This window comes from Calliphora vicina, chromosome 3, assembly GCF_958450345.1.
Source record: "Calliphora vicina chromosome 3, idCalVici1.1, whole genome shotgun sequence".
NCBI lineage: Eukaryota > Metazoa > Arthropoda > Insecta > Diptera > Calliphoridae > Calliphora > Calliphora vicina.
This window is the reverse complement of record NC_088782.1, coordinates 78,932,823-78,958,698: the sequence shown is the minus strand read 5'-3', so window position 1 is coordinate 78,958,698 and position 25,876 is coordinate 78,932,823. Positions and strand designations below refer to the sequence as shown.

The 25,876-nt window shown below is 31.7% G+C and overlaps 1 protein-coding gene across 2 annotated transcripts in view; it reads right to left on the bottom strand.

Moving 5' to 3' along the window:
- Positions 1–25,876, bottom strand: part of mthl14 (methuselah-like 14) — a 107,037-nt gene that overhangs the window by 26,583 nt on the left and 54,578 nt on the right. For both annotated transcript variants that reach the window (XM_065505269.1, XM_065505270.1), the window contains exon 4: positions 5,351–5,514. In XM_065505269.1, the coding sequence (XP_065361341.1) occupies positions 5,351–5,514 (164 nt within the window). The remainder of the gene's footprint in view (positions 1–5,350; positions 5,515–25,876) is intronic.

The following is a 25,876-nucleotide window of genomic DNA, read 5'->3' as shown; positions in this document are numbered from 1 at the left end:
CCATTGCATTTAATATAGTTTTTATGTTTTCGAAATAAAAAGAGAAGAAATTATTTTCAAACGCGCCTTTTTTTATTGATATCAATTTGATATATTGCGACTAGTCTCGATTGAAAATGATTGCGACTAACGGAGGGTTAAAATTGTAAAATTTTGGAACACAATTTGTTTTGTATTTAGATTTCACAACTTTGTACATGATACTTTGTGCTAATCCAAGTAAAAAACATTCCCAGCATTATGCTCAAATTTGCCACTGATGAGGAATACAAAATAGCATTTGGATCTATTTTTATTAAAAGTTTTCTGCATTTTTTTCACAATTTATAACAAATTTATTTATTTTGTTTCCTTTTTTGTTTTGTTTTTCTTACTGTCATATGCTTGTAGCAATGTAAAAATAGTAGTACGTGAGAAAAATTACGATCGACTACCGTGATCCAAAAAATTGCGGCCATCGAAAATTTTCTCTACACGAACGTGCATTCAATATCGAATGCCGTGATTTGCCCCCTGATCAGATTCCCTCCCGAACAATCTACAAAACAATTGACTAGCAAACTCTTTAGTTTCCGTTTTGGAGCTACATATGCTTTAAAAATTGAGAGCTAGTTGGACATGATCCTGAATTCAAGTTCAATATAAACGTATTAAAAATTTTTTTATGTCGTTAATTCTTTAGTAAATGAGTTATTCACTTTTTCTAAATTATTTTTAACAAATAATTAAGTAATCTTTGCTTAATCAAGTGGTCTTAGGGAATTACACAAATCTGTCCAATGTTTGATATCATTGCCAGTGAAGTCAGACAGTGGATGATTGGCGCATCTATAAATACGCCAAAAGTTTATTACCATGTTAAGCTTAGTACTTTGATCATATTTGCGAAAAATTATGGTTGTTTCGTGCGAAAAATGTTATATACAACAAATGATCATCTGTTGGTTTTAATTTTGTGCGAAAGAAGCGCTGCTTATGTTATTTCGTGTGGAAAAATAATAACATCACTTATCTATATACTACCCTACCATTAAAGGTTCGTACTATATATAAAATTTTTAGAACTGCGTTTTAAAAAGTCTATTAAAAATAAATTTTTGGCGATATTTTTTTGAAAGTTTCTGTTTTATATCTTGCATCAATAAGACTATAAAATGCATCACTGAGTTTATGAATTTATAATAATTTCCCTTATATAAAACTGTGCTTTTAAAAATCCCTTCAATAAGGTTTTTTTAAATTGACCAAAAAAGATTCGTACTTTGTGGAAAGTTGCGTTATTTTTTTCTAGTGCTTTTCCTAAAATAATTTTGTAAGTCAAAAGGCAGGTGTGGTTATTTTTAGTAAAAAAAAAAATAATATAAGCAATAAAATCCAAAAAAAAAAATAAAGAAATGTCCCGAGGTAAAGCGGTATCGAAAGAAATTAGAGATCTTGTTGTCGCTAAATGGAAAAAGTTATACAGAGATTTCATCCGAAATGAATATGTCGAAATCTACAGTCCAATATATTATTAAATTTTTCTGTAATTCCCAATTACAAAAATTGTGGACGAGTGTCCAAGATAACACCTCGAAAATTGCGTTCGTTGGAGAATATCATTAAAAAAAACAGACGAAGCTCTGTCAGAAAATTAGCAAATGAGTGGTCATCAGTAGTTGGAGAACCAATTGGACGTGAGACAACAAGAAAAAGTTTGAAAAAGCTTAACTACGGATTTTACAAGGTACGTTACATATGCAAGCAGAAAATAAATATTTTCATAACAAATGTTTCATATGCCAGCCAAAAGAAAAACCATTGCTAACAAAAGTTCAAAAACGAAAAAGATTGTTATGGGCAAAAGCGCGGCAATCATGGACCCAAAGACAGTGGGACTCAATCATTTTTAGTGATGAATCAAGATTTGAACTGTGTGTAGGTGATACTGGCACGAAAGTAATTCGCACAAAAAACGAAGCGTTTAATAGGGATTGCCTTAAACGGACAGTGAAATTCCCTGCGAGCGTAATGATATGGGGTTGCATGTCTGCAAATGGTATGGGAAAAATGTGTTTTATAGAAAATACCGTTAATGCTGCACGGTATATTAATATTTTGGAGGAACATTTAATACCTTCCATACCCAATATCACAACTTTTGGTGAATATACCTTCCAACATGATGGAGCTCCAGCTCATACAGATAGGCCATCATCAAGCCCAGACCTAAATCCGATTGAAAGTGTATAATGAAAAGGCGGTTAAGAAATGAACTCCAAACAACTGTTGGCGGATTGAAGGAAAAAATTACTGAAATATGGAATTCTATCACACCAGATGAATGTAAAACATTAATAAATTCAATGAATAAAAGAATAAATGCAGTAATTAATGCAAAAGGTGATATCACCCCATACTAAATTATGTAATAAATATCGTACGAAACTATTATGGTCAGAATTTTAAATATTTATTTTCAAGTACCTGAATTCTTTTAATTTTTTTTAACATCAATGAATTTAAAAATAATCGCTTTTGTTAATTTTTAAAAATAATAAAATGTTCTTAAAAATAAATGTAGTTTGGTTCAATCTGGACAATATTTGTGGAAGTTAGAGCGATTTAAAATTCAAATTTTAACATTTCAATAAGTGGTACGAACCTTTAATGGTTAGGGTAGTATATAAAAATGAAATGGTCCATGTATGTAATGTCATCACGTGAGAACGGCTGGAACGATTTGGCTGATTTTTTTTTATTCGATTCGAAATTTTCAGGAGATGGTTTGTAAAGCAATAAAATTAAAAGATTACGGCTAAAACTGGCTTTCTTGAGTCCAGTCAACTGTAATAAAAGTGTTTGTGGACATTAGATTTGAATTTTCCTACATTGAAAGTGACAGGAAAGACTTCAGGAGGAAGCTTATTCCAAATACGGACAGTACGGCTAAAGAACGAATTTTCTCCGTAATGTGTTGTGCGATCCACAGTCCAGTCGACAACGAATTGATGAGCCCTTGCCGAAGAACGTGTGTTCCGTAAAAAACTACGGGTTTCGGGAACAAGTTCACTAATTTCTGCTGAGCACATACCATTGTAGTATCGGTAGAACAGTGAAATACAACCCACATTGCGACGATGTTCCAGTGAGTCAATAGAGCTGGATACCCTACTGTCACCGATAAGCACCTTCGCCCTCTCCTGTACGTGATCGAGTAACTCCAAAATAGACTTCGAAGCACCGGTCCACACATGAGAGTTGTATTCCATTTTAGGTCGGATATAAGTGGTGGAAATAGTAAGGAGATCAGATGAAGTGAAATAATTACACCGTTTTAGAAAACCAAGGCACTTGAATACTTCTTTCGACACTCGAAAAATGTGTTTTGTCCAGCGGACATCGCACTGAATACTCATGCCTACAACATCAAGAGCTTCTGATTCCTTAATATTTATACCACCCATGCAAACAGATGGAGCAACATGATCTGTTGTGCGTTTGACAACATTGAGTCTAGCGTGCGTTGAAATCGACTCTATTCGCACAACCCCATTCAGAGATTATCACAAGATCTTAGTTAAGCGTATCATTCATGTTTTTCCTCATTGCCCCAATCTCCGACAGGCTTGGTCTATAATTGAATGCATATGAATGGCAAATGTTGCTATCATCTGCAAAAGAGTAGATAGGGTTGGAAGTTTGACGTAGAAGGTCGTTTATACAGATAAGAAATATAGTAGGAGAAAGAACGGAGCCTTGTAGTACCCCTTACCTTTTATTTTCATTGGTTCAAGTCCTAAATTAAACATTTTGAAAAACTTGTTTTAGAATTGTAACTTTTTGTATTAATATTTATATACATATTTAGAGAACGAGCTATCGGATCTATCTTTAGTTATTTGTCGAATTTCAGAAATAATAAAATTTTTGTAAGTCATTATTACTTATTTAAATGTGGAATTATGAAAAATGTTAAGCAATTTAATAAATTTAAATATGTATATGTGTACAGTGGTGGCCAGGAATCAGGAATATCATTATAATTTTATTATTATAAAATATTCTTACCAAATTTCGTATTTTTAGTTCCATTAGTTTCGGTCATATCATGTTATTAACAGCGGATGTTCGCTGAGGTGGGTCAATGTATTTCCACATATATTTGTCCATATATGTATGTTTTACCGATTTTTCCAAACATTTTTCAGAAACTAGAAACATTAATAATAAATTTCATACCCTTAGAGGTCCATTTATTTTGGCTCTATCGCACTTAAAATTCAGTTGATGAAAAAAATTCAAGTATTTGTCTTAAATTGGTGGCCACCACTGTACATTTATTCATTTTATTCTATTATTATACCCTTCAGATTGGTATATATAAGTTTGTCATTCCATTTGTAATGTCCACAATATAATTTTCCGACCCTATAAAGTATATATATTCTGTATTCTTATATATAGCGGAGTCGATTAAGACTTGTGCTTCTGTCTGTCTGTTGAAATCAATTTTCTGAAGACCCCAGATATCTTCAGGATCCAAAAATCAGCAAAATCAGTCCATAAATGGCTGAGATATGAGGAAAAAAACCAGCACAACATCGATTTTTGACCTATATCTGGATTACTAAGTTATTAATATAGACAATATGGATATCAAATGATAGATATTTCAAAGACCTTTGCATCGACGTATATAAGACCATAGTAAGTTGGACCTACAAAATCGGAAAAAAAAATTTTAACCCGATTTTTTTTTTTCAATTTAAAAAATTTTTTTTTTGCAAAAAATGAAAAAAACAACTTTGAAAAAAAAAATTTGTTCACCTTACTTGTTTTATATAAAATTGTTCGAATTATTCGTTATTCGAAAATGGTAATTTTTAAATTGTTCGAATAATTATTTGTAAGAAATTCTTTGTAACTAATGCGTTAGTTCCCTGAGAATGAGTCAACTACTAAGAATAGATTTTAGACCGTCTCTGCCTAGGAAACGTACATGTCATAATAACTAGTTATGTAGCATGTCCACTAGCAATCAGACAGTCTATTTGAAAACTATGCAGGTGCAATTGACTTCCGCCTAGGACACGAACATGTTAAACTGATTAGTCAATTTGCTAAATAGTGACGATAACTGATAGGTAAAATCACTAGTTCGGGACAGTCACCCGGATTTGATATATGTGTATGATTTGGGATATGTGTTGTTAATCTAATTTATGATACTGTATTGTCATGTACATATTTTGCTATTGTGTCACGCAAAATGTTCCCGATTAGGGAAATAAAATTAACTTTAATTTATGTTGGGAACATCGACCAAAGGGGACACATTAATAAAAATAGTATATAAATAAATAAGTACATTCCGTGTATCCCTGTATGAAGTAAGATGGCATTCCAGGAAGTCCCTTTTGAATTGTGCAAATAACTAGAATAACAGCTCCAATTAATGACATCATGCAATAAATTCCAAAGTATAAACTCGTTGTGAACATCGATTTCTTCTTGTTTAATGGAATATGGATCCTGAAAATAAGTAAAACATTCGTTAGCATATTATAATAAATGTTATAATTCAAGAAAGGGTTAGATGTTAGGTTATGAACACACCTCAAATATTACCCTTCATCTTAATGCTTGTGTTTTAAGATGGTTTTTTCTAGAGTTTCCAAAAAACCGAAGAATTTCAAAACCACGGTTTCGGTTTTAAAAAATGGAAAACCCATCGGCTTTCGGTTTTTTTCAGTTTTGTGATAATTTAAATTAAATATTAAGTGTTATAACAAAATCATAGAAATTTAATATATGAAAAGATTTATTAATATTTTTGGAAAATCGCAGGATATTTTTACACTACCTGTGGTTTCAATCCCAAGTTCATAAATTTTGTACGGGTAATTCTACCATTAATATTAATATATACATACTAAATACAAAACTGGACCCTTATGGACATAACATTTTTTGACTTTTTTTTTTACAAAATCGAACTTTTTCCAATTTTTGTTTTTGCTCAAAAGAAAGCTTAGGTCTATTTCTTTAACAGCTTTCTGGTCTCTTAGTAGAATGCGATTGGGATATACATTAGATTCGGTCAATTTGTATGGTTAAAAAAAAATGCACCAAGCGGTTATCAAAATCGTAATCTACGATGAATTCCAAGAATGTTTGCCGAAGAAACCATGGGTCCAAAATCAAAACCGAGCTTCCAATTTTTAATGTGAAACTTTTCCTTTCGTATTTTATATTTCTGTTTAAATATACTAATATTTTATTGAGCCTTTTAAGAAACATGACTATGTTTGGGCCTTTTCGAAATGAAAGAAATGCAGAAAAGATGAATCTATGCAAATTTATAAGATTAACAATAAACTTCCACCGAGGATGGTTAAAAAAATCACGATATGAGATCTTTTTGTGCGAGAACATAAAATCAAGCTTTTGGGTCACAGTGGGGGAAACGAAAAAAAGGTGCAAATAAATATGTAACTTCTAAACAGATAATCCGATTTTAAGAAAATTTCCAACGACTATAGAGGAGGTGTTGCTGAGCTCAAGTTTTTTTTATATTCTCGATCCGATTTGTTTTTAGATTTCAAAGAGTGCCGGGTGGAATATTGTGACACTAGGCCTAAAAGTTAAGGGCTGACAATTTGAGCCAAATCGGACAATGATTTCTGGACGCGCTTCGAGGTCAAATTTCAGATATATGCAAAATTTTACTATTTATATGGAATAAATAGGTGAAACTCGTTAACTTTCTGTATTTTTTTCTTGAATGCAAAATAATCGAAATGTGTACATAATTATTGTTGTAATGAGATATAAATGACAAAATTTGGTTAAAAACTGTTAAAGTTATTACAATTTCGCCAGTGTCTCAGGCCACTTGAACAAGAAATTTATGAAAAAAAATTAACATATTTCGATTAAAATTAAAATAAAAGCTAATTTTTATTTAAAATATATCCGTATTTACTTGTGTATGAGTTTTTGTCTTCGTAGGATACCTTTAACCTATTCGTTGGTATGGCCAAAAGGAAATTATTTTTTTAACGGCAGTGTCAAATCACCATTTTAAAAATTTTGTTAAACAAATTTCAGAATTTTTTGACAATAACATTGGGATTTATTGAGATCATAATAGGGAATAAAAATATGAAAAAATTTTGTATACCTCTTACAGTTTTTCCGTACCTTCGATTTAAATTTTGCGATTTTCAAGAAAAAACAATTTTTTGTCCATATTTTGGCGAATGAGCCCAATTTCCTTACTGTTACAAATTTTAAGTAAAACCTATTCCTAATATTATAGTCCTGGTAATTTTAAATAAGGTCTGAAAGTTTTACTAAAATCGGAAAACGTTAACCTTTAAATCGTGAAGGTCAAATTTTTCAATATGATCTTGTGTCAGTTAACGTTATTCTGCATAAGCGTATTAGCTTTGCAGGTATACCAAACTCTGACATGGTTTTGAATACCGTTGCTCGTATCGGGCTGTCAAAAGCTGTTTTGTAGTCGACGAAAAGATGATATGTGTTGATTTGTTTCTCTTGGGTCTTCTCCAGCATCTGCCGTAATGTAAATATCTGGTCTGTGGTCGATTTACCAGGTCTAAAGCCACATTGGTAGGGTCCTATTATTTCGGTGACTTTAGTTTTCAATCTTTCACATAGTACGCTTGATAGAATTTAGTATGCAATAGGATGGAGGCTTATACCTCTATAGTTGGAGCATACGGTCTTGTCTCCTTTCTTATGCACAGGACACAACACACTGAGGTTCCAATCATCGGGTATGCGTTCTTCTAGCCAAATGGTTCTAACAAGTCGGTGCATACTCCTTAACAACCCGTTTCCTCCGGCTTTAAAAAGTTCTGCGGGCAAACCATCGGCATCCGCAGCTTTGTTGTTCTTCAGCAGGGATATTGCTTTCTCGATCTCATTTTGGCTAGGTGGTGTACATTCGATACCGTCATCAATGATTGGTTCAAGGGCATCTTCGTTGCTGCTATCATCTGATATCAACAATGTTGAAAAATGTTGTTTCCATGTCCTCAGTATACTTTCAGTATCTGTCACTAGGTTTCCGTCCTTATACTTACAGGAGAAACTACCAGTACCAATACCCTCTGTTTGGTGCTTTACTTTCTGGTAGAATTTTCGGGCTTCGTTTCTACTCCTGTACATCTCGATCTCCTCACACTCGCGCCTCTCTCCTTTTCTCCCTATACCTCTCCCGTACTCCTCGCGTTACAGTGGATTGCAATGTTGCCATGTCGTACCATTGGTTCTTGGGGGGAGGCTTCTGAAACCCAGCTTCCATGGAGTGTGCAATACGTTGCCATTCTGCGCAGATATCATCGGGATAAGGAGTGCTCTCTTGTAGCATTTGCGCTAGTTGAGTGGAATAGGCGGTAGCAGTTTATTGTGCGAACATTTTTTTGACGTCCAGCTCTGTTGTATCGTTTGTGTATTTCTCGCTAAATTGAGACGAGTGAGAACCTTAGCTGCAACAAGGTAATGATTTGGTTCTTCGTTAATTGATCAGGAGATACCCACGTTGCTTTGTGATTATCGAGATGTTTAAACCTAGTGCTACTCACTACCATGTTTCGTGCCGCGGCGAAGGATATCAATCTCAAGCCGCTATCACTGGTGTCTTCGTGCAGGCTGAATTTACCAATTGTTGGACCGTATATCCCTTCCCTTCCGATTTTCGCATTAAAATCACCTAGAACAATTTTAACATCATGGTTGGGGCAGCGATCATATGTAGGGATGCCAATCCCGGGATTTCCCGAGATTCTTTTTCACAAATCCCGGGATTTTTCGGGATTAACAAATCCCGAAATATTATGAGATTTTTGATATTTATAAATAAATAAATAATCAAGAAATTTATGACTAGGGGAAATCTGGACCATTTATTTTAATTTAATGCATTAGTTTTTGATTTGTTATATTTTTACTTAAATGTATTATTGAAATCAATAGTTTTTATTGTTGAATTTGATGTTTTTGACGTTTAACTAAAATCCCGGGGTCCCGAAAATTTCTAAAATCCCGAATCCCAGGATTTGTAAAACCCAGTCCCGTTTGGCATCCCTAATCATATGTCTCTTCTAGGCGCTCATAAAATGTATCCTTGACCTGCTCGTCCTTATCCTCCGTCGGGGCATGGGCACAAATAAAGCTCATACAAATTAGTTTTTATATTAATTTTTCTCGAAATATATTAATTTTTTTTCCTAAATTTCTTGTTCAAGTGGCCTGAGACACATTAATGGTCTGGCGAATTAGTAATAACTTTAACATTTTTTAACCAAATTTTGTCATTTACATCTCATTACAACGATAATTACGTACACATTTCGATTATTTTGCATTCAATTTCAAAAGTATTTATTTAGTAGCAAAATTTTTACAAAAACTGAAAAATTTGCCTTTTTTCCGAATTTTGGCGATAATACAGTTTTTGGGTCATTTAGACCCAGGGTTAATTTTCAAAAAAAAAAATTTAATGTAATATTCATTATTATAAATAAATCTACATATTTCTACAAGTCAACAATTTTATGTTTTGAATTACAAAACATTTATTTTGATAGATATACAAATCGCATCCCACTAAGCTACCAAATAGGTCTTCGAGGAAAATATCTAAACTTTTTTTAAACGAATGGATCTAAGCTTTCTTTTGAGCAAAAAAAGTCCCAGTTTGAAAAAAAAACGTCAACAAAATTTTTGATTTCGGAAAAAAATTTCAAACATTTTTATTTTTTTTCGAAAGATTGAAGAAATAGCTATCTAAACTATTTGCGACACATTTTACTAAGAACAATAGGTAATAAGTTACATGGATGAGAAGAAACACCTGTTTGACTAAAATGTAAAATTTTGACCTCCTCTTTTCCGGAGGGATTTTCCAATATTTTCTTCCGTAAAAAACTTCTCCTCGAAAATATGAAATCGGCCCAGCCATAGGGTAACATAGAGACGAGACACTCCGATTTGTCAAATAAAAATACAACAAATAATATTTCTGATACAACAACAAAATACATTGTCTAGCATGTATTTTGTTGTTGCAAGAGATAGGTTTTTGACAACAGACTTAGGTTTTTGACAATTCCGTCTCGTCTCTATGTTACCCTATGGGCCCAGCCGTTCTCATTTTATGAATTACTATACATTTTTTACACCATTTTTATATATGTTGTATGTATATTAGAGTGTCCAAGATTGTATGGACGAAAAAAATGTTCTAGGTACACTAAAATTTGATATTTAGATGGAGCTATTATTAAAAAAGTGCTTATTTTATATTAAAACAAGTAAGAGAGCTATATTCGGCTATATTCGGAATTGTTATTTTAAATTTAAAAAAAAAATTTCTGTTTTTTTAAATTTTTGTTTGGTGAAAAGCCATCTACTTTTCAATTTTGAATTTTAAACAAAGGAAGTAAAAACCTGTAACACAACAGCGAAAAATAAGTAAGACAAAATTTGTTTTTGATAAACTCAAAATATGCTATTAAACAGTAAAATATGCTCTAAAAACGCAAAATATGACATAAATATGCTCTTAAAACAAATATATGCAAAAATATGTATTTAAGGGTAAAATATGCAAAAATATGCACTAACAAATCGATGCCAAAATTCTTAAATAGTTCTGAAACGTGTAAATATCTTATCCATGTGCTCATTAGACTCACCAGAAAAAACATGCATTTGCATATTTTGGTTTCCCTGCTTATAAGTAATTGATTCGTATGAAGTTTGAAAACCTTCACAATTCTAGTTCTGCACGAAGTATAAAATAACTATTTACTTATGTACAATTAGAAAATAAAAAAAAACACCTTCAAAATATATTTTTGTGACTTAAAATCAGTGATGTTAACTTTTTAATTTCGATTACAGTACAGCCCTAAAAAAATTACCGGTTTTTAAGTAAAAATACCGTATCCAAAGTGTTAACGACGTTTATTTATATTTTAATTTTTTATTGATTTGGTACAATATTATTTAATTATATTGTCTTATTCATTTTAAATCATCCCTCGTACATGAATTCTTGTGTTTCTTATTTTGCTTTACTTGTTGTTCTTTAAAGTAATTACGGTACCAAGGCGTATTTAACAAGGTGACAGCAGTGGCGAATTGAAATAAATACAGGCGAATTCACTTATTTTTTATATATAGAGTTTGACATACGGGCGAATATTTTTTATATATGTAGTTTGACATTTGTGCGTGCTATTTCTATAATCAGCTGTGCTGCCGATGGCACCTTATTAAATGCACCTTGTACGGTACAATCAAAGTAAATTAATAAAGTAGACTCAGTAGAACAGCTGACTACTTTTTTTTACTTTGGTCTGAACTGTCAATTCACTTGTGGTTGTTGTGGCGAAAAATACAACAAGCCCAAAAGCAAAAACAACAACAGGCAACTTTGACAGCTCAGACCTTAAAACAAAAACAAAATTGCTTGTGGTTTTTGTAAATGTTGTATTTGTTGTAGTACTGTCGCTACTTTATTAATTTACTTTGGGTACAATCGTATGATGTTGAGTTATTTTATGTACGTTGTTGTAAACATTAGAGTATAAGAGTTTTGTTATGTTGATGCACAAGTGGTTTGACCACTTGTTTTTTAAATAATAAATCAGTGTAAGATAAACAACGAAAGAAACAGCAAGGCTTTTATTTTGCGCGAACATTTTTGGTGACCCCGACGTGATACATATAAATGTACATGTATACACGTATTTTGCCTATATCTGTAAAAAAAAAAATACAATAAATTAAAAGGAATTTGTTGAATTTTCGTTGTTGGTGTTGTTACTTAGCTTAAAAAAACTAAAGAACTTTAAAAAGATTGTGAATTTGCCTAGCTGCATAACAGTACAAATAAATAATTTCAATTTGAACATTTATAAAATGGAAGCTTTAAAAAATAAAAGAGCAAACTTGAAAGGTACAGCAACTAGGCTGGAAAAGTTCCTCGCCTTAGCTGATAATAAATTTCATATCTCTAAAGATATTGACATTTCTTTTCACTAATTAAAGAGGGTAGGATTATAAAGGACGGCAACCTCTTAGCTCAAAATATCGTCTTTGGTTGGGTTATTTGTAATGGTTGTACTATGGACAAATCAGTCACGGTGTGTAATACAATAAGGCAAATTGGTGATGCAGAAGATCTTAATAAAGCCTTACGACTATTTTGGGAAGTCGAGAGCCTTAATATTACAAAAAAACCGGCTTTAGCTGTTGAAGATCAAAAGGTCGAAGATTTCTACCGTTCTACAACCATCAGAGCTGAAAGATATGCGGTGAGGTTGCCTTTTAAACAGTCCATAGAGCTGGAATATATTTCATTGGGCCATATGGAACCTGTGCCTAACAATGAAATTAATCGCCCCGCTGCCAAAGTGTATTATTTGCCACACCATGCCGTGTTAAAAGATACAAGTCTTACCACAAAACTTCGTGTAGTATTTGATGGCTCTAGCAAATCATCAAACGGACAATCTCTAAATGATAATCTACTAAGAGGCCCCGTCTTACAACAAGACCTGGTAGCAGTCCTACTGAGATATAGGTGCAAGAAATTTTGTTTTGTGGCTGATATAAAACAAATGTTTCGCATGATTGACATACAAGAGTGCGATCGTGATTATCAGAGAATTTTGTGGAGAAATAGTCCCAATGAAGAAATAAGATACTATAGACTTACTACAGTGACTTACGGTACGACCTCCGCCCCGTACCTGGCAATACGTACGCTTTTGCAATTAAAGGCAGATGAGAGTGAGCGCTTTCCACTAGCATGTGATGCCTTAGAAAATAGTTTTTACGTTGATGATTGTATGGCTGGCTCCAACACTATAAATGATGCACAAAAATTAGCTGAAGAATTAAACCAGTTGCTTACGGCTGGCGGCTTTCGGTTGAGAAAATGGGCAACTAATAAAGGTAAAATTTTAACCAATATTCCTAAGGAAGATAAAATTGAAAGTATAGTAAACATACCAACAGATATGACTATATGTCTACTTGGTGTAATATGGAACCCTATTGTCGACTGTTTTTCTTACAAAGTTAAGGAAAAAGACTACAGCATTGATACTAAGAGAAAGTTGCTATCAGAAATTTCAAAAATCTTTGATCCCCTTGGTTGGATTTCACCGGTCATAATAGCGGTTAAAATAATTATGCAAAAACTTTGGTTAATTGGTATAGACTGTGACGATGAGCTTCCTAGCGAAATTAAAACCTGTGCTGAGCAATTATTTTCTGAATTTTATTTACTGAATAATATTAATATTCCTAGAATTATTTTCTCGACAGAAACCAATATCACTTATCATGGATTTTGTGATGCTTCCAGTGCAACCTATGCAGCAGTAGTGTATTGTTGTAAAACATTAACAAATGGTGAGGTATCTACTAATATAGTGATGGCTAAAACGAAGGTGGCACCGATAACCATGATATCGATTCCCAGGCTGGAACTGTGTGCTGCATATCTCTTGGCACAACTTTTTGAGTATTTAATGCCCGTGCTGCGTATAGACACTAAAAGCATTGCATGCTGGTCAGATAGTAAAACTGTATTGGCATGGCTGTCATCCCATCCCACTAGATGGAAAACTTTTGTTGGTCATCGAACTGGGTACATTCTTGAAACCCTTCCTGATGTTAAATGGAGGTATGTTCCAACTAAATTAACTCCAGCTGATTGTGCTAGTAGAGGTGTTAGATCAAGCTATCTAGTTGATAATCTAATGTGGTTTCATGGGCCATCCTTTCTACTAAAGGACCCATCGGAGTGGCCAGCACCTGCTAAAGAATTAAAAACTAATGAAGAATTACGCCTAGAAAAGCAGGTTGTTTTAACCACAACAAGTTATGTTAGCATTATTGAGAGATTAAATACACGTATGTCGCGTTTCCCTAGTATGGTCCGAGCACTTGCCTATTACTATAGAGCATATAACAATTTTCGTTTTAAATCTAAAAATAAATCACCACTTCAGGTAAACGAGATAAGAGAAGCTGAAAATTAATTCTTTAAATACTATCAAGAAACGGAGTTTTCTGATGTTATATCATCCATTCAAAAAAGGACACCTGTTACCAGCAAAAAGATAAAACGATTGTCACCCTTTTTAGATGAGCGTGGTATTTTGCGAGTAGGCGGCATACTCAATAAAGCTAACTTGCCTTATGATAGTCAGCATCAAATCATACTCCATAAAGACAGCCCTATTGCATATAAAATTGTCCAGGACTTTCATCTAAAAAACTTACATGCTGGAATTACTTTACTCATTGCTACACTGTGTCAGAGGTATTGGATAGTAGGTGCACGTGAACTTGCTAAGCGAATTTGTGATAAATGTCAAGTCTGTCAACGCTACAGGGCCAAGGCCAACTATCAACTTATGGGCGACCTTCCGAAATTTAGAGTAAATGCTGCCTATCCATTTTATGAAGTCGGTTGTGACTACGCAGGTCCTATAATGTATAAACAACATAATGGTCGCAAATCTCCTACAGCTAAAGCATACATCGCAGTATTTATTTGTCTAGTCACTAAAGCTGTACATCTCGAACTGGTATCGGATTTAAGCTCGGATGCCTTTCTGGCTGCTCTAGATAGATTCGTAGCTCGAAGGGGACTTTGTGGGCACATACACAGTGATAATGGCACCAACTTTCAAGGTGCTGCTAAGAAACTGGGAGAAATCTACAAAGCGGTAACGAACTTTGAATTTAATAATAATGTTTCAAATTTTCTATCCACTAAGGGCATTCAATGGCACTTTATACCACCAGCGGCACCACACTTTGGAGGTGCATGGGAGTCCACAGTGAAAAGTATAAAATATCACTCCGGGACACTTTTTAATTGGCAGACCCCTAAATGCTATGCCTGAGCTTGATATGACCCATCTTAAGACATCAGCTATTTCCAAGTGGAGACTTATTCAACAGCTGTCACAATATTTTTGGTCACGATGGTCAAATGATTATTTACTGTCGCTTCAACCTAAATCAAAATGGCTAAATGAAAAACCAAATTTACAAGTAGATGATGTCGTTCTGCTACGTGAAGATAATATACCGCCCGCATGCTGGAAACTTGGTCGAGTGATATAAACCCAAGCTGGTTCAGATGGTCGAGTTAGAGTGGCCACTGTAAAGACTGAAACATCTACGTTTAAACGTCCGGTTACTAAACTGTATCCTTTACCCAAAGATGATTGAACTAAAATAGCTCCGTTCAAGGCTGGCGGAATGTTAACGACGTTTATTTATATTTTAATTTTTTATTGATTTGGTACAATATTATTTAATTATATTGTCTTATTCATTTTAAATCATCCCTCGTACATGAATTCTTGTGTTTCTTATTTTGCTTTACTTGTTGTTCTTTAAAGTAATTACGGTACAATCGTATGATGTTGAGTTATTTTATGTACGTTGTTGTTGTAAACATTAGAGTATAAGAGTTTTGTAATGTTGATGCACAAGTGGTTTGACCACTTGTTTTTTTAAATAATAAATCAGTGTAAGATAAACAACGAAAGAAACAGCAAGGCTTTTATTTTGCGAGAACACAAAGTTTTGTACAAAAATAATAATATATTCTTATTGAAATAGGTTTATTTTTATAATTCAATATATCGAAGGCATATATTCAAAACTCTCTATCTTAAAAATAACAACTTTTCAGGAAAGCCAAAAAACTGTTTTTTTTTCGCGTATTACCTGAGTTATTAAAATTCGGTGTGCTACAATTATTATTTTAAAACAACTACTGAATCTCACATATAATTGGTTTTTAAAATTTTGCATTATTGGGGACTTTATGATATATAGAGGGTTTTCTTCTCAAAATATTCAATGTGTATGTAAAAAAATGATAAGATAGAGGATTTTGCATTTTAATAGAATTAAATTATTTTGATTTCATTTATGCCATCTGTCAGTTTTTAACGTGATTTATTTATGATAACGCCTAATAATACAACATAAGATAAAAACACTTTAAAAGTAGACACTTTTTTAAGCAAACTCCAACTTTAACCATTTATTTTTATGCCATGGAAATTATATTTTCCAAAAACAAAAAGATAAAATATTTTCGTGGTAATTCATTTTTTTAAATGATTGAAAAATGTAAAATTCATGTTCAGCATTCATAAATTAGTAAGAAAACATGAATTGCAAGAAGAAATTATTCCAAAAAGATAGAGGCTTTTGCATTCGGAAAAAATTAATTGTATAACTTAGAGAAATAGCAAATAAAACAGCAAAAAACAATATGTTTGTAAGAAATTCACACCATAGATTTGCATAGACCATCAAAAAGTAATTTTCGTGAATATCATTGATAGATGCGGTAATTGGTTATCATCATCATCATCCTCAAAATTTTATGATTACTAGGATCGCCTAGTGGTCGACGCTTGACCACTTTTAAAACGCTTTTTACCACTTTTATTAAAAAATTGTTAACGAATTTTTTAAATTGTGCATATCTAGAGTAAATAACCTTTAAAACCATGTATGTTTCATCAATATTGGTGGACAATAACATACTTAAAAGTGTACCACAAAAAAACAGAAATATGTATGAGAAATATGTATATCATATGTAGACACCTTATTGAAATATAACTTTTGGGATATAATTCTTAAAAATTTAAACTTTTTAAAATTACCGTACAAATGTAGAAATTAAGTACGGAGGACTTAATTACCATACAATACGGTAATTCCCGTACGGTTAACACCACTGCTTAAAATTACTAAAGTCTTCTTCTATGTTTTCTAAAACAACTCTCTTGCACTTAAAACAGAGCGAAATCAATACTGTTTAATTGTTTCTCTTATTTACAACAACAAATTGGACAAACATGCATTGCTTTGTTTACTTTTTAGCTTAAGATTCACATGTACACGTTTTTGCATATGTGTTAGTAACATCTTTAAACGCTTATAACTCCTAAAAAACTGAACAGATTTCAATAAAATATATATTCTGAACTTCTGTGAATAAATCCCTTTAAAATGGTATATTTCTTGCCCAAATTGAATGTATAATGTGAGCGTAAAAGGGGTCTAAAGAAATCGACTTGCCTATTAATATTATGATTAATGAATATAAGATTAAAATTTTTTGGAAATTAACCCTGTATCTCCTTTGGGTCAAAATGAGCCAAAAACTGTATTATCGACAAAATTCGGAAAAATGCAAATTTTTTAGTTTATATAAAAATTTTGCTACTAAATAAATACTTTTGCAATTGAATGCAAAAGAATTAAAAAGTTTATTGAAATAAAAAATTATAAAAAACGGAAAAAGAAAAAATGTTCCGTAGTAATAGAAACACTGAAATACAGCAGATGAAGAAGCAAAGGATAGAAAGAGATGCCAGCAACCCACTTGATTTGCCACTTGTAAGACTTTGGGACACATGTCCGCTTAATAGCTCCTTCTAATAATAAACACTTATCCTACAACAGAAAGGGTTACTACAGTTTGAATGTGAGGCTGGTAAGTTTATGTTTTTAAACAATAAATGTTTTTTACAGGTTTGTGGTCATGAGTTGCGAATTCTGTATGTTGATGCCTCCCAACCATATGCGGGCTTATCTTGAGCAAGAATACCTTATAATTTGAGTTCCTATTCGGGAAAAATTTCCCGGGAATTCCAGGGAATATTTTTTTGTTAATTTTCGGGAAATGTTTGTCTGGAATTTTTTGATTCGTTTCGATGGCCAAATTTGTTGCTAATTGAATTATTCTATTATATCCATAGATTTTTTCGGTTCTAGCAACAGATATTGACGTGGCAAAGAAGTATTACGCCTAAAATAAACGAATTTTTTTTACTGAACTCAAGCCACAATAGAAACATTTGGTTATTAAAAATGAATCTAATTTAAAGTTTATGTCTTAGAGGAATTATTAAGATGCCTAAAATTACAACTTTTAGGATTATTCAATGAATATTATTCATATTTAGAGAGAATAATAACAATAATAGTGGTTCAAATTTGTTTATCTACAATCAGATATGAAAAATATCTCTAACTACGCATGTTTTATAGATTTAATATAGTCGAAATTCTTAAGTTCTTAAGAATTTATTGATTTTATACTGATTAAAACTACGACTGTGGCAATTCCGATAAAATGTCACTATTAAATTAGAAACCCTTATAAAGGCTGGACCAACATTGTACAACCAAATATGTTTATTTTATACTTCTTTTAAAACCCTTTTACATTATAAGTCAATTTATTCGAAAACAATTTCTGGTTTTTGGTTTAATTTAGTGTTAAAAAATTCCCGGGATTGAACCCGGGAAAGAAAAAAGTCCGGGAAATTAGGAACCCTACTTATAATCAATTATTGGCTTCTTGGTAAATTTGTTAGTTACATTAGACTGCATTCATAAATTAATAATGCAGACGTTCTCTGGAACCGTGGATTCTGACCACTCATAGATGTCCTCAGGATGGGTCCGTGGAGATAAAATTCAATGAAGCTCACTCCAAATGCCGCATACCATTATTTACCCAATTTTACAACTTTCAATCGATTTCCGGCACGTGTTCTAGTTATTCGATTGCACTTAAATTGTTTAGTAGTTAGTTTTAGCTACTAATGAACAAAATAAGACCCATCCAAAGCAAATCTATTTTTAAGGGCACCTCTATGTACATAGAATCTCCTATCCATGTTTAATAATTATATTTTAAAAAATTTACAAATATATCAATTTTCGTAGAGTTGATTTTTTTTCTCGCAAAAATTTACCACTGATTTTACTAAAATTTTTTTAATTATCCTTACGTACAAAAATATTGGGCCAAATGTCATACAAAAATTGACTATGACCACAAGGAAATTATTAATAGCAGAGAGGAGAATTGGATTCCGTTATAAGAGAAATCATACCAGTTAAGATCACTAGACTTGCCACATTTTGAAATTTCCAAAACGGGACACCACTAAATGATCAGAGAACGATGGAAAAAACATGGAAAATGACCTAGCATGGGTTATAGGACTTGCTGAGTACATTACAAACTGTGTCAAAAAATTTCAGAAACACCTTCAAATTCAGAAATTATTCTGAAAAAACCGTTTACAGTGATGTTTTTCAACTTATCGATCTGTAACTCAGTCAGTTTTGTTAAATTTTTGGGAAAGAAAACTTATTACGCTTCAAAATGACATGCATTTATTGATACATTTGTAAGTTATAAGTATTGTTTTTGTTACGATCTTTTTTGATTTGAGTCGCTTTTCATTGCTTATTTTGATATGAAAGCTTATAAAAATTTATATCAATGTATAAAGAAAAGTTCTTAATAAAACATGGTTTTAATTTTTCAAATCGGATGAAAACTGTAAAAGTTATTTTCATTAATACCTTTTTATTTTCTTCCCCAGCGCATATAAATGTAAAAAAACAGGGTAAATATTTTCGAAAAAGTTTAATAATTTTTGCAAATATAAACCGATTTTAATAAGTAATATCTCCTTTTTGTCTATATAATTGTCTTTAAAGTGCTGTGCAAAAAAAATTGGTTTTCATAGAAAAAAATTAAAATAACTATTGTTGAATTTGAAAAATTACGAAAAAAATTAAAAAAAAAAAATTTAACTTTTTTAATAACATAAACAATTTCTTAGATTATGCATTGTATGCATGCATAACATGCTTAATTTTTTACCTATCCATAATGTTTTAAAATTTTGAAATCGGTTTTAAAATGTCTGAGTTAGAGGTATTGAAGTACTACCTACCCTAAAACAATTGTTTCAAAATAACTCAAAATTTTGTGGGTGTTCAAAATCTTTGAAAACGGGTTTAGCATGTCCTCACCTAGGCATACAACCTCCATTAGGTCGCTTTTCAAGTTCTGACAAAAAGTGTTATTTTGAAGCAGTGTTATTATCCTATTTTATTTATTAAAATCAACAATAACACATTAATTTTAATTGTGTAAAATCTGGAGAACTATTACTGTGAAAGTCTTCGAACTTTATACAGGAGTAAATAGTTATTTTCGAATATCTGGATAACTATAATTGTGGAAGTCTTAAAATTTTGCCCTAATATCACCCTTACTATTCTACATTTTTTGGGTGAAAATGTTATTGTGTTAGTGGGCGTAGCATCTCTCATACAAAGTAAATAGTTAATTTCGAATATCTGGAGTACTATAATTGTAAAGTATTTAAACTTTGTATGAATCAAATTCTGGTCACTATATGGAGATTGGCTGAAAATGGGCGAGATTGAGTTTTTTAAAGTAAATACAGTACGGGCTCGATTTGCGCAACCGAAAGGAAATCGAGGTTGTTGCCATATTCGAAATGTTGCAATAAGCAACCACTATATACGCTATTATTTTTTATTCTTTTTTTAACAAAAACATGCAATTTAATTAACAAAAAGTAATTAATTCATTTATTTGGCAAATAGTTTTCAATTACGCTTCTGATTAAAAAAACAACCAGAATAAATAGAGAAGAGAATAGAATAGAATAACTCCTGAATTATATTACATATGAAAAAAATATAAAGTTGCACTTATCGCGTCTGTTTTTTGAAAAAAGTTGCAGTTATAAAGACTCTAATGTTAAAAAATAGGCTGTTGCGCTAATCGGTCAGTTGCAATAATAGGTAGTTGCACAAATCGAGCCCGTACTGTAGTTATTTTCAAATATCTGGAGTACTATAATTGTGAAATTCTTCAAACTTCATATGAATCAATTTCATATCACGACATGAAGTTGAACCAAATTGGGAAGAATCGGAACAAGGTTTAAGTCACCTACCACACAAAGGAAAATTAATATTTTCAGAACGATAATTGCGAGATTCCTCAAACTTTGTCCGATAGCTCACTTATCATTTTACATAGTTTGGATGTAAAATGGTCGGGATTGGATTAGTGGGAGTGACACCTCCCATACAAAGTATATAGTTAATTTCGAATATCTGGAGTACTATAATTATAATGTATTTCATCTTTGTATGAATCAAATTCTTATCACTGTACAGAGTTTAGCTAAAATGGTCTAGATCGGAACAGTGGGTGTGAAACTTTCCATTCAAAGTACATAGTAAATTTTGAATATCTGGATAATTAAAATTGCGAGATTCTTCAAACTTTGTCTGAAAATTTATTTTTTATAATTTTACCTAATTTGTTTCACCTCATTAAAAAAATAGTTTATAAAATCTTTAAAATTTTTTTATTTTACTACGTAGGAGTAACGAAGCGCAGCGGGTTATTTAATAAAGTTTACCTATTTCAGTCCATAATTAAAAATTTATATTTTTTTATTATTATTTGAAGTAATAAATTCAACAAACTCAGTCCATTTCAATGGACCAACAACTCACCTTTAACTAAAGGTACAAGCATCCTAGAGCGAGTATCGTGCCATTTATTTTTCATGAAAGTTAAATAATGTTTACTAATGAGTTTATTGAAACTCATAGAAGTTAATGCACTAAGTACCTATGTATATTGTTAAAAAGTGATATTTAGTTTTTAGAAAATACTATATTTCAGAAAATAAAGCATCCTTGTCTATCGGTATTTCCAATTTCCAATTTTTGATTTTTTTATATTTTTTGTGGTAATTAATGAAAAAGTTATTTTTTGAATTTTTGAGGAAATTTTTCCCAAATTTGTTCACCATATTCTCCCATTTTTTGACATTTGTAATACCTACTTTTTTTCCCGGGGAGGAGATTCCCATTTCGAAGTTCATTTAGAATAAGGGAAAAGAGAAAATTTTCCCGTGGAGATTTTGTTTAGAATAAGGGAATATGGAAAAGGGAAAAAACTCAGAGGGAATTGTTGTTTAGAATTGAGGTGATAGATAAACATGTTTACCCATATTCAAATTGATATGTTTTTAATGTATTTTTGCAAGCTAAAGTATGTCGCCCCGATTAGATTGTTCATTAATTTCCTTACTGTATGTCGAGTGTCAACAAATACGCAAACAATCATACAAACAAACACACATTGACTTTTATATACATATACAGCTGCGAAAAAAATAGCACCACCTCCAAAAAAACGGATTGGATTGTATTCGAGTTTTGAGGACATCTGACAAATTTACTATCATCTGTCCCTAAAATATTCTTCCACTTTTCGACTGGCCAATTTTGATGTTCCTTTGGGAACTTCATGCGCTTGGTGGTATGCCTAGCATTTGGACTGCACGCTTTTAAATTATGTTCTCTGAGACATTTGCGAACTGTTTGTACTGTCGCAGTTATATTAAGGTCCTTTATTAGTTCGGTTACAGCTTTGAAAGGATCCTTTTTGCTCCCGCTGATCAATATTTTGGCGTGAAGTGGGGTCAGAACTCGTTTTCTTCCACGTCTTTCAGCCTTTCTTTATAATTAATTGCGTTGTGAAAATGTATGGATTCTCTCTTATTGTATCCCATATATTAGATTTTTTTAAAATAATCATCATATGGTAGGTCCCACGCCCACTGTGGCTACTACTCCCATTTTGCCTCAAATATTTATACAACCGTTGGAATTGCAAAAGCAAAATTTGAGGACTTTATGAACAAAATAATACAAATCATAACGTAAAGAATATGTTAAGCCAATATAATAAAATTATTTGTACAATATGAAGATATATTATCTTAAATATTTATTTTAGTCAGGTAAATGTGTACGTATTTAGTAGTGTTCAGTTCAAAAAATACCAAAGGGTTCGCAAAACTTTTCTTTTTTTAATAATACATATTGTTACGAATTTGCATTAGCGATTTAAATTTAACGGTCTGTAGCAACTGCCAGCTCCATTCATCGTGTTTATAAACATTTCCATCAGTTGAAGCTTCTACTTATCAAAAATGTTAATAGCATGCGGTTGATTAGCATTGTTTATAAGTATGGCAACACTAAAAGGGGGGTCAGACGGCATGTATTGCTTGTGTTTTGTGCCATGTATTGGGACATTTTTCCATATGTAAGCATGTACATACCGTGTGATCCATATGAAACTTTGTGTATGTAACACTGCAGCCACACGATCAAGTTTTTCTTGATAGTCTTTTACATATACTGTTTGTCAAAATTTATAAAAATTGAAAGCGGTGACGTAGGCAGCACGCAACTTGAAAACAATTTTAGTACAAATTGGACATAAAAATGTAATCAGCTGTTTTCTTGAATGAAAAATTGAAAACCAACTTGAATGTGAAATTGAATGCAAGTTCGTTTCAATTCTTAAAAGTGTGAGTGTATTAGTAAAAAAGTGTGAGTGTATTAAAACTTGAAAGGCAAAACTTGATCGTGTAACCCCCAAGTAAAATACATGTGTATTACTCGTGACATTTTTTGCAATTAGAGCATGTTCTATTTTCGTGTGTATAACAGTGTTGTATTTTGAAATACAACACTGTGTGAGTGCAAAATAAAAAAACAAAACAAAAAATAGTAAAGAAAAATCATAACAAAATAAATTTCATTGCATTAAATATATGTATTGTGATTTTAAAATGTTTTAAATAAATATATTGTTAAAAACAACAAACATATAAACTAATAGAGGTTATGTCACATGCAATTACATATGTACGTTTGAACGTGGAAATTATGAATCGTATGTATAACGTGAATTTTGCCATACACATGGAATTCCATATGTATCGAATACATGTCCCAATACACAAGCAATACATGCCGTCTGACCCCCCTATAACTGTTAAGCTACTAACATTAATAACGAAAGCTCTAGAATTCGAATATGCGAGTTTTGAAAGTTAAGAACAATATAGGATACTCAGATGTAGATGGCACTGTCTATAAATAGTGGCAGAGATTGCAGTCGTGGATGAGTCTAATTTGAAACATCGTTAAGTAAAGACATCAACTACCAATGTATACTTGTGCATTATAAAGTGTGTGTTTTGCTGCGAGTTTATAAACGTGTATAAAGACATTGAGTGACTATTACTACGTTTATACGCACGACTTAAGGGTGGATTAGCTGACTGTAAACGGAACTGGAACGGAACAGCTGATCGTTTCTATTGTGTGTAAAGTAGTTAAAGCAGTTATTGTGACAAAATGTAACGTAACTGTAACGTCTGAACCTGTTAAAAACAGAATTTCTTTACGTTTCAACGTGACATTTACTAACGGTGTTGTCAACTTGTTGATTTTAAAAGTCTTGTATAAAAAATACTTATGCTCAGAACGCTTAACAATATTTTCAATGTTCTAAAAATGTTTTAAATATTTCAATAATATAAATACATAAATAAAAAACAAAATGTAAGAAATGATAAACTCACTGTTTATTGTTGATTTTTTGTTTAAGCTTTGATATTTTTACATATAAAGCTTGAGTGTCTGTAATTCTCATTCACTCTATAGTTTGATTTGTATAATATCTTTAGTTTTTTTAAAGCCTTTTGGGAAAAGGTTTTCTGATGATCTGCCCTAAGCAACCAGTGAAATGCGCATAGTCTACGTTTACAATGCAGAAATTGAAAGGTAGACAGACGAAGTTTGAAGGCGAGGTGTTGAAGAGGTACAGTGTGTATTACACAGGTTTAGGTTAGTTCAAAAGAGAATGAGAAAAATGTCTCCCTTTCAATTTCTGCATTGTAAACGGGGACAAAGGAACTAGCATATCCCACAACAATAAATGTCAGTGAATTTATCAATAATTGGGAAATTTAGCACAATTCTTACTAAAAAAAACTTTTTTATACAAATTAGTTCATACAAGCATTTATAAAATGTATACTAATAATAGCCGAAAGTAATAAGTTTGAAAATATTAAATTAATATTTTGTATAGACAAATTAGGGCCATTATTACAACTTGCCTTTATGTTCGAAATAGTGAAAGGTGAAACTTTAAGCAATAGAAAAAGGTACCCTTAAAGTTAACTATTACTATTACGAACATAAAGGCAAGTTGTAATAATGGCCCTTAGTATAAAGTACAATATTAATTAATTTTTAAGTTATCGGACCTTTAATAAATAAAGTCTGTATGACAAGGTAATAAATAATATTTATAATTGTCTCCTAATGGGTTCATATAAACATATATGAAGTCACTTCGAAGCACTTCACAATGATGATGAATACATTATGTGTAAAAAAATACGGTTTATATGTAAGTACTATTACCAAATAAGTTTAATAATTTTTTTTTTAAAATCGCAGAAAAAAATTATAAAATCGCTTGAACAGTATTTAAAACAATTGTGTTGATAACACTTTCAAACAGCTGTTTAAATTTGTTTGTTTATGTCAAAAACATATGATACGTTTTTAATGTTCTATAATCGCACTAAAGTGTTACGTTAAGTCAATATTACGGTTACATTACATCAACGGTCGACTAACCCAGCCTTTATACGCAAATAAATATATTGAAAGTAGAAAAATTTGCCTATAAACAGCGAATTAATTTTTTATTTGCAAATAGCTAACTCACGAAAACACAATTTGCAAATAAGATTTTTTACATTGCCATACTTTTAAAGTTTTTAGTTTTTCTTTCGTTTTTTAAATATTTCATTGCGTTTTTGCATTAATTGGATTACAAGACAATCAAAAATTTTTAATTCTTTCATTTCTGCATTTAAAAAAGAATTTTCCATAACCAAAGTGACATATAAACAGAGAGTTAGTTAATTGCAAATTATTTTTATTTGCGAATAAGCTACATATAAACGTAGTATATTTTAACCTGTTACTGTTGCACATTTTAAATAAATAAAGAGTTGTTACAAATTTTAAACTACTAAACGGCTTTTATTTGCAATCA